We start from the raw sequence: 15,440 nt of genomic DNA, 5'->3' as shown, positions 1-15,440 counted from the left end.
CCGTAGCACAGAATTGTTTAGTGCATGCCACACAACCTATATCAGTGGTTCTCAAACTTTTTCACGTCAAAGACCCTCAAAATAATATGTATCTGAAATACAAGATTTGTGTTATCAAAATGTTTCAAAACAATTCACTTTTTTGGAGTTTGTTTGGCCTAATTACAGGGTTATGAGAAGGCACTGGCACCCTCCACTGTCTGGAACAGGATGTTCTACTGATAATTTGGCCAGTGTTGCATTCAAATTATTAATATTGTTGTGTGTGTGTGTGTGTGTGTGTGTGTGTGTGTGTGTGTGTGTGTGTGTGTGTGTGTGTGTGTGTGTGTGTGTGTGTGTGTGTGTGTGTGTGTCAGGGTACGTCTCACACCGGTGTAAGAACCACTGGCTGCAGGCTTTAAAGCAGTGGTTCTCCAACATTTTTATGTCCAAAGACCCCTAAAATTGGCCAGACGTACTACAAATTGTTCATAATCTAAGACTTTTCAAAGATTTTCAAAAATAGATCTATACAAGCTCACAACGTGATATGACACAGGTCTCGTGAACAACTTAGCCTTGCCTACTTGTTGTCAATTATTTGTGCGAGCTCTTGTTTTATTGGATCTTGGTTATTTTGATAGACTTATTGGTTTTAGCTCTTGCTCATTTGATTTTCCTATTTGTCTCATCTGTCTAAGAAAGTAGGTAGCTGATATATTGCACTTTTACCTTAGTGCTAGGTATACTCTTAGTTGCTTGTTTTAGAAGAAAATGCACTTTCGGTGATTAGTAGTTTTCTTGCCTACCTATGTTGAATGCACTTATTGTAAGTCGATTTGGATAAAAGCGTCTGCTAAATGACTGTAATGTAATGTAATGTAATGTAATGTCTCAACACGCACTGCTCAGCACAGTGTGGGGTACTGTAGACGGCAGCAAAAAAATGCAAATATCTCGCGATGCAATTTAGATGCCATGCAAGAGAGCATAGCGTGCACAGAATGTAACACAAAAGCCAAAGGGGGTAGGAGTAGGAGGATGCTACACCACCGGACCAATCTGGAGCACACGTTAATTGAAAGGATTCCGCCGACCTTATGCGTTTGTTTCGTCGGTCGATGGTATGTGTGCGTGTGCCAGTGGGATGGTAATTATGTACAGTGCAGGGTTTTTCTTTTTTCATTTTCTTTCCACAGGACCCTGCAGGAGAAGTATACTGTAGCATGCCAGAAACCCAAAGCACGCTTTTAATTTGAGGGATTCCACAGTCGCATTCCAAGTGCTGATATCATAGAAAGGGGGTGATGAAAGATGAATGAATAATACATATTACATTCATCTATACGTTCACAGCATAGAGTTAAAAATAAGGTTCACAGTCACCAATATTATTCAATGCTTTGTTTTGGGTGGCTGTTAAGGGGATAGCGGGGTGCTTCCCATATCTGTCTCTCTGCTCTGAAGACTGTCAATTAACTCGTGTTATAGGTCCATGATTAGATGATTTGTGAACTCGAAAGACAGCACTCATAATATTACGAGATATGCCCAGCCAGCGCAATAAAACAAATGCTCAAAACCGTAAAACAAAACTGTCTAAACAACAATAAAACAAAGGACAGAATGTCAAATAATAAATTTCCATATCCTAGAAGACTTTGAAAAGACTTTGAAGAGTTTGGAATTCGTCTGACACCTAATGTGCTGCGAGTGTCTCCTGGGAGGAAATAACAAATGCAGTTACGTTTGGCACTGGTCCAGCGTTTCTCCTTGTTAAACCCAGTTCATAAGCAAAATGAATACGGCAAAATCATCTATGCAGATGGACTGTCCATCTGCATAGATTATAGTATAGTTTATCCATCATGGGCACAGAAAATGACTGCTGCATAGACCTCACATATAGACGGCCATCTGCTCAGGGTTTACTTATGGGTCCACGCAAAAAATATAGCGGACCCTATAAGCAGATGTTCGCCTAGCAGGCCCGCACAGCAGTCATTTTATTCGTGTCCGTGCATACCATAGAGTTATAATATAATCTAGAGGGCGGACTGCCCCGCCCCCCAGCTATTAATTTCAATGAAAGTTTCTCAGTGGCGTTTGAAGCACCCGGAATTAAGTCTGCCTTAAGTACCAATATTGGAGCCAATATCGGAGCCAAGCCAATCGAGCAGGCCATAGAGTTGTGAGCAGGGGCACTAGGGTTTCAAACAGTGGTGGATTCAAGTACTTTACTTAAGTACAATTTTGAGGTATTTGTACTTTACTTGAGTATTTCCAATTTTACTTCTACTCCACTACATCTCAGAGGCATATATGCTAACAATTATGCGTTGCATTAGGTATGAGTAATTGTATGCATAAAGCATAATGTGGTCCATTGGAAGATCAAACAATGGTTTGAAAGGCAAACAAATGAAAATCAAATAAAAGTAAAACGATCAAATCCTACTCTCCCATTGCCTTTGTGAATACAGTATATACATCAAACACAAACACACTATGTACTTATTCAAGCCTTTTGCTAGCCGTCTCATAGTACATGACACAATGGGTTCTTCCTAGAGGAGTACAAGAGGTTTTCCCTATGAAGGCTTTGAGCCTGTAAAGTCTGCAAACAAACACATGCCTCTGTTTGCAGCATGCTTACTAAGCTAATTAGTGATAAACAAGAAGCTAGTTCACCATCAGACTTCCCTTTCAAGTTTTTTTTGCATCTCACAGTGAAAGACGAACAACAACAACAAATCTTTTGCATCCGACACCAAAACTTTGGCAACGGTTGTATGCAAACATTTCATCATTATGGTGCATACCCAGATAGCAAAATATGGTTATTCAACGTTGAATTATAGTCGTTAGGGTTGATTTTTGGTTACGATTGAAGACTGATGGTTTTTCAACATTGAATCACTGTTGTATTGCAGTGCAAAATTCAATGATTGAAATGCCAACATTGAATCAGCGTTGAATCTATGGTGCAAATTCAATGATTGAAATGCCAACATTGAATCAGCATTGAATCTATGCTGTTTGCCTTTTTCTTTTCTTTTTTCTTGATGGGGGGAGGGGGGGAGGCACACCCCTCCTCACACCCCCCCTCCCCCCATTTAATGATTGAAATGACAACATTGATTCAACGTTTTATCCATGCAGTTTGCCGTTTTCTTTTCTTTTTTTCTTGTTGGGGGGAGGGGGGGCAACCCCCTCCTCCCCCTCCCCCCTCCTCCCATTTAATTATTGAAATACCAACATTGATTCAATGTTGAATCTATGACATTTGCCTTATTCTTTTTTTGACGGGTGAGGGAGGGGGGATGCCTTCGCCTCCCCTCCCCTCCTCCCCCTACCTTCGCTAACCCTAACCTTAGCTGCCCTTGGGTTAGGGTTAGCCTTCTGGAGCCCATGGAGTGAATCCGAAATCAGATTCTCGATCAGTGCGTGTCCGATTCGCCCAATATAAGTTTCCTTCCACACAGACCTACGGTTTACAACCTAGGCTCTTAATTGCCTAGTGCAGCGATTCTCAAACTATGGGTCGCAACCCAAAGTGGAAGGAAAAAAAGACGATGTCCTTCACTCGGATTTTACACCAGGCAGTCGTTTGTGTATTTGTCCTGTCTCGCGCATCAACTGAGGCCGATAGGCTGTGCTTCAATACACATCATGCATGTATAATTTGGGGGGGCTGCGTCCACGACCAACGTGAAACCTCTCTCTCTCTCTCTCTCTCACACACCCCGACACCACACACACACACCCCGACACGACACTGACACTGCACACAATGCACACAGCGTAGCAACAACACAGGAGGACACAGATGATTTAGCTGAGCTCTTCAAAACGATTTACTTAGTCCGTAAGCGAGAGGGTACAAAATACAAGAACCGCGGATCCATGTGGTTTCATCTGTAGCCCTCGCACGGAGTTTAACTTAGACTGCGTCGTAACGTTACCGTCAGACAACAATTACAGACAACCAGAGACCACCAGTAGCCTACTACCAACAGCTGCACCGCTATGTCGGATAAAGAAATGATGTGGTTCTAGCGAGATATTTTGGGGGCGGTTTGCTGGGGTCGCCAAAAGATTTCCCTTATTATATGGGGTCGTGGTATGAAAAAGTTTGAGAACCCCTGGCCTAGTGTTACCGCTTCACTTCAACATGCTTTAACTTGATAATGTATTACGGGCCCATCTTTTGATATGTTGTAGAGCTTGTCCATGCGAACACGTGGATATGTGTCTAATTTCTTTGACACTTTTATGGCGAAGATCTCCACTTTCACTATGGTCCTAAGAATCTAAAACCCTAAGACCATTTTGAGTGGTCTTAGGGTTGAATGGTCTTGTAGTGTCTTACATGGACGTGTTTCCCAGAGGAAAGCATAAGAATGCGATTCAACTTCCCTAGGCTCTAGGCCTACTAGGCCTAGGGAACCAGCTTAAAGTTGGGGTGCCTGCGACCTTATACAGGGATTTTAATTCAGACCTCAATAGCTTCGACTACATACCTGGACAAGGAAAGTGGTGCTGTGAGGATATTATTTTTTGATTTTCGAAGCGCCTTTAACACCATACAGCCCCCCCCCCCTCCTTCCCCTTCTGAAAGACAAACTGAACAGCATGCATGTTGGCCCACACCTTGTGTCCTGGATCATGGACTACCTCACTGACAGACCACAATACGTCAGGTTGAGGGACTTTACATCTGACACTGTGACCTGCAGCACAAGAGTCCCCCAGGGGACTGTGCTGGCCTCCCTTCTCTTCACCCTTTACACGGCAGAGCTCAGACACTGCACAGAGATGTGCCACCTGCAGACAGTAATGTAAAGTATACATAATAATAGTAATAATAATATTAATAATAATAATAAAAAAATAATAATAATACATTTTATTTATAGCACACTTTACATTTTTGGAAATCAGGTTAAAAAACAACAGGTTAAAAAACAAAAGGCACAAAAATGTTAAATGTTTTTACATGATGTGAACATCATCATTAATATCAGTTATTATTATCATTATTAATTTTATCCTTCAACTTCAGCCGATCTACAAGCTCACAACTTGCAGATCGGCTGTTTGCCTCTTTCTTATATTATTTGAGAATTTAGCCAATGTTTGACAATTTTCTTTTTGTATAGTTTGTTGATTACTCTTGATGCAGCAATGGTCTTTTTATTTGCTATATTTTTACTTTTTCATTTATTAAAAAGGTTACTTAAATTGTCCCTTCACTGTCATCTGGGGACCCCCCCCCCCCCCCCCCCCCAGAAAAAAAAATCATGTGGGGACCCCTGGCTGGTCCCGATCCACAGGTTGAGTACCACTGACCCAAAATTGCGTCAACATTACAAAGGGGTTAGGCGGAGGCGGAGCTTATCCGTTTTGAACACACACTCAGACGGACCGGGGAGCTGCAGGAAGTCGAACTAACGGCTCAGGAGGAGCGAACCTTACAGACATGGATGTTTCCATGCTTCTAATCTACTATAACAGGTAAATTGAATTAGTTTATGGAATTAAAATGTTGTCCAACTTGTTAGTTCATGACCGTGGCGTGTATTTGCCCGAGTATAGCCCTGAAACATGACTGTCATATATGATATGATAGTCATGACGAAACTTCAACCTGGTGTTTGCACTTTCAACTTTACGGTCCTTACATCTAAATAAACGTTCAGATTTCAAATATAAAGTGCTTAACCCATGGCCACGGATGTTACAATTATATATGGTATCTCAGAAGTACCCGTATTTTCCGTATTGTTTAATAAAAAGCATTTTCATCCGATCGATGGCCATTTCCTCATAGAGTTATAACGTATGTAGAGTGCAATACACTTCCCAACCGATAGGGTCACAGTTAGCATATGGCGAAAAACCTAAGAAAATGGCCACCGATCGGATTAAAATGCTTTTTATTGAACAATACGGAAGATACGTGTACATCTGAGGGTCCGTACATACTTGTAACATTCGTGGCCATGAGGTCAGCACTTTATATTTGGAATCTGAACGTTTATGTGGATGTACGGGCTATAAATGGAGAAAGTGCAAACACTAGTTTGCAGTTTATCCATGACGCTCGTGATCCATGACTATAAGGCAGGCCTGACTCGCAAATTTTGAAACTAGTCGTTGGTAGAAACATATTTACACATGATTAAAATATAATTGTATCCAAGTGATGTTTATAATTAGTAAATCAATAAGTCTGATTAAGTACTTTAGCCCTATTTTATACTTTTGTCGTACAACAGCGTTGCTTAAAAAAATCGCCAATCTACAAGCTCACAACCTGTTGATTTTACTATTTTTATTAAGAAGAAAACCCCGACTGGATCTGTGGATCCGGATCTTCAAATAGTAAAATCAGCAGGAAGTTGACATTTTTATTCAAAAAATAAACAGTACTGGGTTTGGTGATGTTCTATATTGTCTGAATTAGCTTTGATTGTGTTTGTTTATGTGCTAAAATAGTGACTTTGAGAGCTGTTTCAGCGTACAATGTAAGTCAATGAGGAGCATATTTTGAATGATCAATTTCTAATCAATGGAGCAATTATATTTGATTTCTTGTCCTCCTTTGGAGTTACATCATGGCAAGGTAAATACACAACACAAACCTCTACCAAAGTGGTCTTACCCTTTTAAGCACTATCGCTTTAAACATGGAAGCCATGCCAGAACCACGCAATTTAAAAAACATAATTTACCATTATAAATCCTAACCAAACAGTAAAGAAATACCACATCACACTGGGCAGAAAAAAGTGTTACACTGGCATTCACCTCATTAGAGCTATTTGGATGCAGTAACCTATGTTAAACCTATGTTAAATCTGTGCTCCTTCTCCAGGTGTTTTTGGGTCTTCCTCTGCTCCGTTTGCCTGGTGCGTTCCATGTTAATGTTTAATTATTGCTGTTTTGTTTCTCCTGAATGTGTGACTAATCCTGCTCCACTTTCTCCTTATCAGCTGTACCTCCACTGTTAAGTTTCTAAGATACAAAGTCATCCCTCCATAGACTGCCCTATTCATGATAATTAAAACTTGTATCTGATTGCATTTAATGGCATTCTCCCACTATGCTTTCAAAAACTAAATGATAAAACAAATGTCATTTATCTATAGACACAGGTATCTGTACACCTTCACTTGTCTTTATGAGGGGATCTACTAATATTTCCTATAACTAATTAATTAAAGTCTAACACATCAATCTTCTTCTTCTTGCGTATGTCATCAGATCCTCAGCTCCGTTGCAGCAAGCCAGTCCAGCGTCTCGTCATCCAGGTTCATCAGGCCTAGGTCGCCATGTGGTGGGCGGTGTTTCGGGCAGCTGGTCATGATGTGTTCCACAGTCTTTAGGGGGTCTCCAGGTTCACAGTGGGCACTGTCCGAGAGGCCCCACTGTTGCATTGCTTCACCGAAGCATCCCACGCTTGTCCTCAGGCGGTTGAGGGTTGTCCACTGCTTACGGGGCAGGTGCTGGCCAGGGACATCTGTGGGATCCTCGATGTAGTTGTGAAGCCTAGATGGTTCTGCTGCTTTCCACTGTTCCCTCCACCTTGCCTTGCTAGTCTGCAGTCTAACACATCAATGTTAGACTGTTTCTCTTCAAACAACATCAACACTTCACTGATACTCTTGGTAAATAAGTTTGCTATACTATTTGAAAATGGTGCCAACATGACAACTGTTTAGTTCAGGACATGGCTATGTTTAACAACGTGATACACTATCTGGTCATAATAGATCTTGGGATAACAACTCTACTTTCAAGCAGACAGAATGTTTACAGCTGTCTAGATGTACTTAAATCATTAATTGATCTGTTAATTATTTATGCGTGTACAGTATTTACAGTCTGTTCTTTCTATTGAATATAGTCATTCCAGAATTTTACTTCCCCTTAGTGGGTGTGTATTGTGTTTTCTACCATATAAAAAGGCGACATTTGACATGTAATTGTGGTTGTGGTTGTTAGGACACCGATGACCTTCCAGACATGTCCCACCTCTCCATTGGGATCCTGACCGTGGTTCCTGAAGACAGCCCGGCTTCTCCTCACTCACTGCACTTGGACTCTTCACTATCATGCATCGTCTTGGAAGGTACAACAGTGATGACCTTCAAAGTCTCCCACATGCCATCTGCCTACTGTTTGGACTGATTTACGCACTGAATTTGGAGTACCCCAAATCAATGAAGAACACCTTTGATTTTATTCAAAGAGTTCTTCTCTCACTTGGACATAAATCCCTAAAACCCAAAATACAATCTCTCAAAAACTGATGGAGTTAGTGATTGTTAAGATTAGAATAACCACTGGATTAATGCAGGCACTTTGATTGTTTAGCTTTGAATAACCATCAATTTAATGCAGACACTTTAATTTTGATTGTTACGGTTATAATAACCATTGATTTATTGCACTCATTTTGATTTTTGTATTGCTAAGGTTATAATTGAATATAAATTGAATTTATTTGTGACTTGTATTACATTCCACATTACTTTTGATTGGTCTATCTAAAATCCACAATGCATTGCATAAAGGCATAGCTATTTTTTAAAGATCTTTGACAGACTACAAACTAAGGTTACTTTTCTATGTCTCTGCAACCTTGTGATACCTTCTACCCCGATTTACAGCCATACCCTCCAGCCTCTTCTACACAGGCCTGCCGACCTGTTGATGAGGTATGTTTTCTTTAGATTTAACCCATGTAGACCTACAAGCTCTTAGCACAGCACTCGGTGCTGCGCTATGAGCTTGTATAGTAGCCTATAGTTTTGATGATTTTTGACCAAGTACAATTAAGGGCCTTTTGTCTTTTCTGCACAGCCGTATGCAGCTACATATATGGACTTGGATCAGTGGAACCAAGAAACACCCAGTGTACTGCAACCTCCATCTCCGTCCAGTGATGCTCCAGTAGAAGGTGTGGTTCCTCAGCTAAGTGTCAGCAGACTTGGCACTGTTGTCCTTCAAATTCAGGATTCATAGATGAGTTTTGCTTTTTTTTAAAAAACTTTTCTTTACAGTTTTTGACGTGCTTTCAATCTTTCTAGGTCAACCAAATCCATCTGACCAGAGCATACCAGAGGGTCAAGGGTGGCAGCCTTGCGACTCTTGTCGGTCTGAGGTGGAGAAGCTCCAGCTCCAGTTGAGGAGGATAACCACTGTGCTCTCCAGTATCAGTACGTTTTATTGCCTGTAATGTTGCAGTTTTCAGTTGTCTGCTAATTTCTTTGTCTCACTTGAAACTTTACTTTATCCTGTACCTCTTTTGTGAGTTCTCTGACATGACTGGAAAACATTGGTATCCCAAAATAAAACTGTTTTCTGTTTACTGAAGAGCTGGGGAGATCGACCCCTGCTACTGAACAAATACTCATCAATGACTGCTATCAGAATATACTGTAGAGCTTTGTAGAACAGTACTCAATCTTATTGTTTTACAAATACACTCAGTAGACTCAGATTTTTTTGTCTTTGTTCTAGGCTCTGAGAAACTAGACGCACTGAAGGGCTTTATCACCCTGGTCGGTGACCTAGAGTCTGGAGTGTCCAGTCTCGGGCAGCAGGAGCTATATCCAGGTATGGATGTATACGTTTGCCATACATTTCACACTGAACCTGACGTTCTTGGTAGCGAGTGATCCGTGTTGTGAGCTGCAACTAGATAGTGAAGTTTTCAGAAGGTCACAGTTGTCTGTTTTCATGGTGCACTGAGCGCAGAAAGGGGTCAATGTAGCTGATGTCTTAAAATGCAGTTTGTTAATTGCTCGCTCTCTATTCACAGGCTGTGGACAGATGATTTCATCTGTGCAGCTGGCAGCCATACACCAGCGTGCCAGGAAGGACTGCAAGAGGCTATTCCACGCCTTGTTCGAGGTGTTCTTCACCCATGAGGAGTGCCGCAATGCCGTCGTATACGGAAAGCATGGTGTCATCCCAGAGGGGAAGAACAAACTGGATGAGGCGAAGAGGCACTGTTCAGTAAGTATTTGTCACACCACTAGTTCCTCAGAGTAGTGTTATAGATGGCCAGTCAGTGGAGTTGGTAACCACTTATAGACAGACATGCAAAAGTGTCACTTTTCAGCTACAGTCACCTTTTTGAACTCAAATAGGGCAATTGTGTGACACCTGACCCGAAAGAAAACAACATGTTGTCACCTTTTTCACCTCGGGCTGTTTGCATGCCTGTGTATACCACCTGTATACCACCCATAGACCACCTATAGACCACCTGTATACCACCTGTATACCACCTATAGTCCACCTGTATACCACCTATAGACCACCCGTATACCACCCATAGACCACCTAGAGACCACCTATAGTCCACCCGTATACCACCTAGAGACCACCTGTATACCACCCGTATACCACCTGTATACCACCTATAGACCACCCGTATACCACCCATAGACCACCTAGAGACCACCTATAGTCCACCCGTATACCACCTAGAGACCACCTAGAGACCACCTGTATACCACCTGTATACCACCCATAGACTCACCTCTTCAGACTCCACCTCAGCCCGTAGCACTTGCCCTCCTAGCCTTGATGACCTTGCAGGATTATGCAAAGGACAGATACCAGGTCATTGTTGACCTGGCATCCTATAAATGCTGAGTCCACCTAGAGTCCACCTAGAGTCCACCTCTAGACCACCTGTATACCACCCGTATACCACCTGTATACCACCTAGAGACCACCCATAGACCACCTAGAGACCACCTGTATACCACCCATAGACCACCCGTATACCACCTAGAGACCACCTAGAGACCACCTAGAGACCACCTGTATACCACCTGTAGACCACCTGTAGACCACCTGTATACCACCCGTATACCACCCATAGACCACCCATAGACCACCTGTATACCACCCGTATACCACCCGTATACCACCCGTAGACCACCTATAGACCACCTGTATACCACCCGTAGACCACCCATAGACCACCTATAGACCACCTATAGACCACCTGTATACCACCTCTAGACCACCTGTATACCACCACCTGTATACCACCCGTATACCACCTGTATACCACCCATAGACCACCTGTATACCACCCGTAGACCACCTATAGACCACCTGTATACCACCTCTAGACCACCTGTATACCACCACCTGTATACCACCCGTATACCACCTGTATACCACCTATAGACCACCCGTATACCACCTAGAGACCACCTAGAGACCACCTGTAGACCACCTGTATACCACCTAGAGACCACCTATAGTCCACCTGTATACCACCTGTATACCACCCGTATACCACCTATAGACCACCTGTATACCACCTAGAGACCACCTATAGTCCACCTGTATACCACCTGTATACCACCCGTATACCACCCATAGACCACCTATAGACCACCTGTATACCACCTGTATACCACCCGTATACCACCTATAGTCCACCTGTATACCACCTATAGACCACCTGTATACCACCCGTATACCACCCATAGACCACCTAGAGACCACCTATAGTCCACCCGTATACCACCTAGAGACCACCTATAGTCCACCCGTATACCACCTAGAGACCACCTGTATACCACCTAGAGACCACCTATAGTCCACCCGTATACCACCTAGAGACCACCTATAGTCCACCCGTATACCACCTAGAGACCACCTGTATACCACCTAGAGACCACCTATAGTCCACCCGTATACCACCTAGAGACCACCTGTATACCACCTAGAGACCACCTAGAGACCACCTATAGTCCACCCGTATACCACCTAGAGACCACCTGTATACCACCTAGAGACCACCTAGAGACCACCTAGAGACCACCTATAGTCCACCTGTATACCACCCGTATACCACCCATAGACCACCTATAGACCACCTGTATACCACCTGTATACCACCTATAGACCACCCGTATACCACCTATAGTCCACCTGTGTACCACCTATAGACCACCTGTATACCACCCGTATACCACCCATAGACCACCTAGAGACCACCTATAGTCCACCCGTATACCACCTAGAGACCACCTATAGTCCACCTGTATACCACCTAGAGACCACCTAGAGACCACCTATAGACCACCTGTATACCACCTATAGACCACCTATAGACCACCTGTATACCACCTGTAGACCACCCAGAGACCACCTAGAGACCACCTAGAGACCACCTAGAGACCACCTGTATACCACCCGTATACCACCCGTAGACCACCTGTAGACCACCTGTAGACCACCTAGAGACCACCTAGAGTCCACCTATAGACCACCTGTATACCACCCGTATACCACCTGTATACCACCCGTATACCACCCATAGACCACCTGTATACCACCTATAGACCACCTGTATACCACCTGTATACCACCTAGAGACCACCTGTATACCACCTATAGACCACCTGTATACCACCTATAGACCACCTGTAGACCACCTATAGACCACCTGTATACCACCTGTATACCACCTAGAGACCACCTGTATACCACCTATAGACCACCTGTAGACCACCTATAGACCACCTGTATACCACCTAGAGACCACCTGTATACCACCTGTATACCACCTGTATACCACCTGTATACCACCTATAGACCACCTGTATACCACCTGTATACCACCCGTATACCACCCGTATACCACCTAGAGACCACCTAGAGACCACCTAGAGTCCACCTAGAGACCACCTAGAGTCCACCTATAGACCACCTGTATACCACCCGTATACCACCTGTATACCACCTAGAGACCACCCATAGACCACCTAGAGACCACCTGTATACCACCCATAGACCACCCGTATACCACCCGTAGACCACCTAGAGACCACCTAGAGTCCACCTAGAGACCACCTAGAGTCCACCTAGAGTCCACCTATAGACCACCTGTATACCACCCGTATACCACCTGTATACCACCTAGAGACCACCCATAGACCACCTAGAGACCACCTGTATACCACCTATAGACCACCTGTATACCACCTGTATACCACCTAGAGACCACCTGTATACCACCTATATACCACCTGTATACCACCTATAGACCACCTGTATACCACCTATAGACCACCTGTATACCAACTATAGACCACCCGTATACCGCCTATAGTCCACCTGTATACCACCTATAGACCACCCGTATACCACCCATAGACCACCTCGAGACCACCTAGAGACCACCTATAGTCCACCCGTATACCACCTAGAGACCACCTATAGTCCACCCGTATACCACCTAGAGACCACCTGTATACCACCTAGAGTCCACCTAGAGACCACCTAGAGTCCACCTGTATACCACCTGTATACCACCTAGAGACCACCCATAGACCACCTAGAGACCACCCGTATACCACCCATAGACCACCTAGAGACCACCCATAGACCACCCATAGACCACCCATATACCACCCATAGACCACCTAGAGACCACCCATAGACCACCCATATACCACCCGTATACCACCCGTATACCACCCATAGACCACCCATAGACCACCTAGAGACCACCCTTAGACCACCCATAGACCACCCGTATACCACCCGTATACCACCCATAGACCACCCGTATACCACCCAGAGACCACCTAGAGACCACCTAGAGACCAAATAGGGCAATTGTGTGACACCTGACCCGAAAGAAAACAACATGTTGTCACCTTTTTCACCTCGGGCTGTTTGCATGCCTGTATAGATATATATCTTGGGGTATCTTGTGACAATGTATACACATGTCTGTCTTACTGTGTTGTGTTTTTAGGGCTTTTATTTCGGGGGACGGGCGTGCTATAACAATTAAACTTAAAAATATGATACATTCGGAATAAATAGCCTCCAAGTAAAATTTGCAGAGAGCAAGGAGGCTGCCAAGGGCCCCTCCCCTCCCCTCATAACCAGTTGATCAGCTGTAAACTCTGTCTACACAGACTGTGGCAGGCACAGGGCTCCAGAGTGCGACCTGCCTATTGTGCTGTATGTGCGAGTTAAATCTGATTTCGAACCACCTCTGGAGGTGGTTTCAAATCAGATTTCAACTCAGATTTCAACTCGGATGTGTGCATTTAGACTGATTTAACCAGAATCTCCTGTTGACTAGTTGAGCACAATTTCCTAAATTAATATTTAAAAAAAGTTTAGGTTGGAGTCAGGTGCTGGTGAAAGTGTATGCAATGCTTTAGATGCTCATTTCAAATTCCAGTCCAGTCTTTTAGCCAACCCGCACTGGCTGCTGCAGATTAAGTGTCTTTGTGTTTTATATGTATACAAAATTGAGTGTTTAAATCCCATGTGCTTTCTTGTTATCTTATCTTTCAGCTGCTGCTCAACGATCGGACCGAAAATTAACCCAGTTGAACTATGAAAAGACGGTCAAGTCTTGGCTGCAGTTTGCGCCTGGCCGTCAGGGAGGCATCCCGAGGAATGCTCTGGAGCAGCAGGGACCGGATCTGGATGCAGGTGGCACCTCTGCAGGTTCCCTCCCTCCCTGAAGGGATTAACCCATTACAACCGGGACAGCGTTTTGCGTTTGAACTTCAACCATTTTTTCTTTTCTTTAACCCATCTAGACCGGGACAGCGTTTTGCGTTTGAACTTGGACCTTTTTTTCTTTTCTTTTTATAAAAAACAACTCAAAAAAAATCGTGAAAATGAATATTTTGTCCCCGATTCTGTCTTCTAAATACTTCTTCCAAATCTGTGGTTCTCAAATTTTTCCATGTCAAGGACCCCCAAAATCACATGTATTTGGACGCAGACCCCCACCTAGAAAAATATCTTTCCAGGGACCCCCAGAAACAGATTTCAGTTACAAAAGTTTCCTTTGAAAAATATATATTCAAAGATTTGAACAAATGTTTACGATTTTTCAAAAATAGCAGATCTATCATTTAGAAGACATTCACAGAATCGGGTCAAAATATCCAAATGCTTGCAGACATTTTCACGATTTCTTTCATAAATAGCAGATCTACAATCTTGTATATGTTCTATATTTCATCTGTTAAAGCATAAAAACAATGGTTAAAGCAGTTCAACGCAGGTCTAAATGCCTTGGTTCAATAAATGTGAAGATTCAAATCATATTGTCTGTCTTTATTTTTATATTTTCACATTTTGGGAAATGTAAGGTAATTTTGAACAAGATGTAGCCTTACAGTATATCAGCATACATAATTTAAAATGTACATGCAGATTACCATTAGGTTGTTGGATGATCAGGATCAATATTGATTCCTAATATGATTCAGTATAATCCAATTAATAAATTAAATCAGTGTTCGATTCCTGATGTTGATTCAACATAAAATCAACTAAAATGTGCATGCAGATTACCATTTAGATGATGGTTGAATCAATGTTGATTCCTAATGTTGATTCAACATTAAATCAACTAAAATGTGCATGCAGATTATCAT

General features: G+C 43.0%; 1 protein-coding gene across 4 annotated transcripts; it reads left to right on the top strand.

The window, feature by feature from the left end:
- Nucleotides 1-5,294: 5,294 nt before the first annotated feature.
- On the top strand, nt 5,295-15,096 carry LOC308080349 (uncharacterized protein). Of its 4 annotated transcripts, XM_080422171.1 has the most exons (9): nt 5,295-5,496; nt 6,860-6,893; nt 7,249-7,652; nt 7,990-8,116; nt 8,658-8,705; nt 8,851-8,947; nt 9,078-9,206; nt 9,511-9,606; nt 9,812-10,169. In XM_080422171.1, exons 6-9 carry the CDS (start codon nt 8,869-8,871, stop codon nt 10,042-10,044), a joined length of 537 nt encoding a protein of 178 aa, XP_080278297.1. In that variant the 5' UTR covers nt 5,295-5,496; nt 6,860-6,893; nt 7,249-7,652; nt 7,990-8,116; nt 8,658-8,705; nt 8,851-8,868; the 3' UTR covers nt 10,045-10,169. The 4 variants fall into 4 exon arrangements, with proteins under 4 accessions (XP_080278297.1, XP_080278299.1, XP_080278298.1 ...); XM_080422173.1 differs by adding an exon at nt 14,341-15,096 and having other exon boundaries at nt 5,295-7,652; nt 9,812-10,008; XM_080422172.1 differs by lacking the exon at nt 6,860-6,893.
- Nucleotides 15,097-15,440: the final 344 nt, after the last annotated feature.

Source organism: Gymnoscopelus braueri (assembly GCF_963280865.1).
Source record: "Gymnoscopelus braueri genome assembly, chromosome: 24".
Taxonomy (NCBI): domain Eukaryota; kingdom Metazoa; phylum Chordata; class Actinopteri; order Myctophiformes; family Myctophidae; genus Gymnoscopelus; species Gymnoscopelus braueri.
Note: the sequence above shows the minus strand (reverse complement) of the source record. Positions and strands in the feature narration are given on the sequence as shown.

What these genes read in the sequence shown, in the direction of transcription:
- LOC308080349 (XM_080422172.1), top strand. Translation starts at nt 8,869, where the DNA reads ATGGACTTGGATCAGTGGAACCAAGAAACACCCAGTGTACTGCAACCT. An exon ending in CAGTGATGCTCCAGTAGAAG is followed by an intron (nt 8,948 to 9,077) that starts GTGTGGTTCCTC and finishes CAATCTTTCTAG; the next exon opens with GTCAACCAAATCCATCTGAC. An exon ending in GCAGCAGGAGCTATATCCAG is followed by an intron (nt 9,607 to 9,811) that starts GTATGGATGTAT and finishes CTCTATTCACAG; the next exon opens with GCTGTGGACAGATGATTTCA.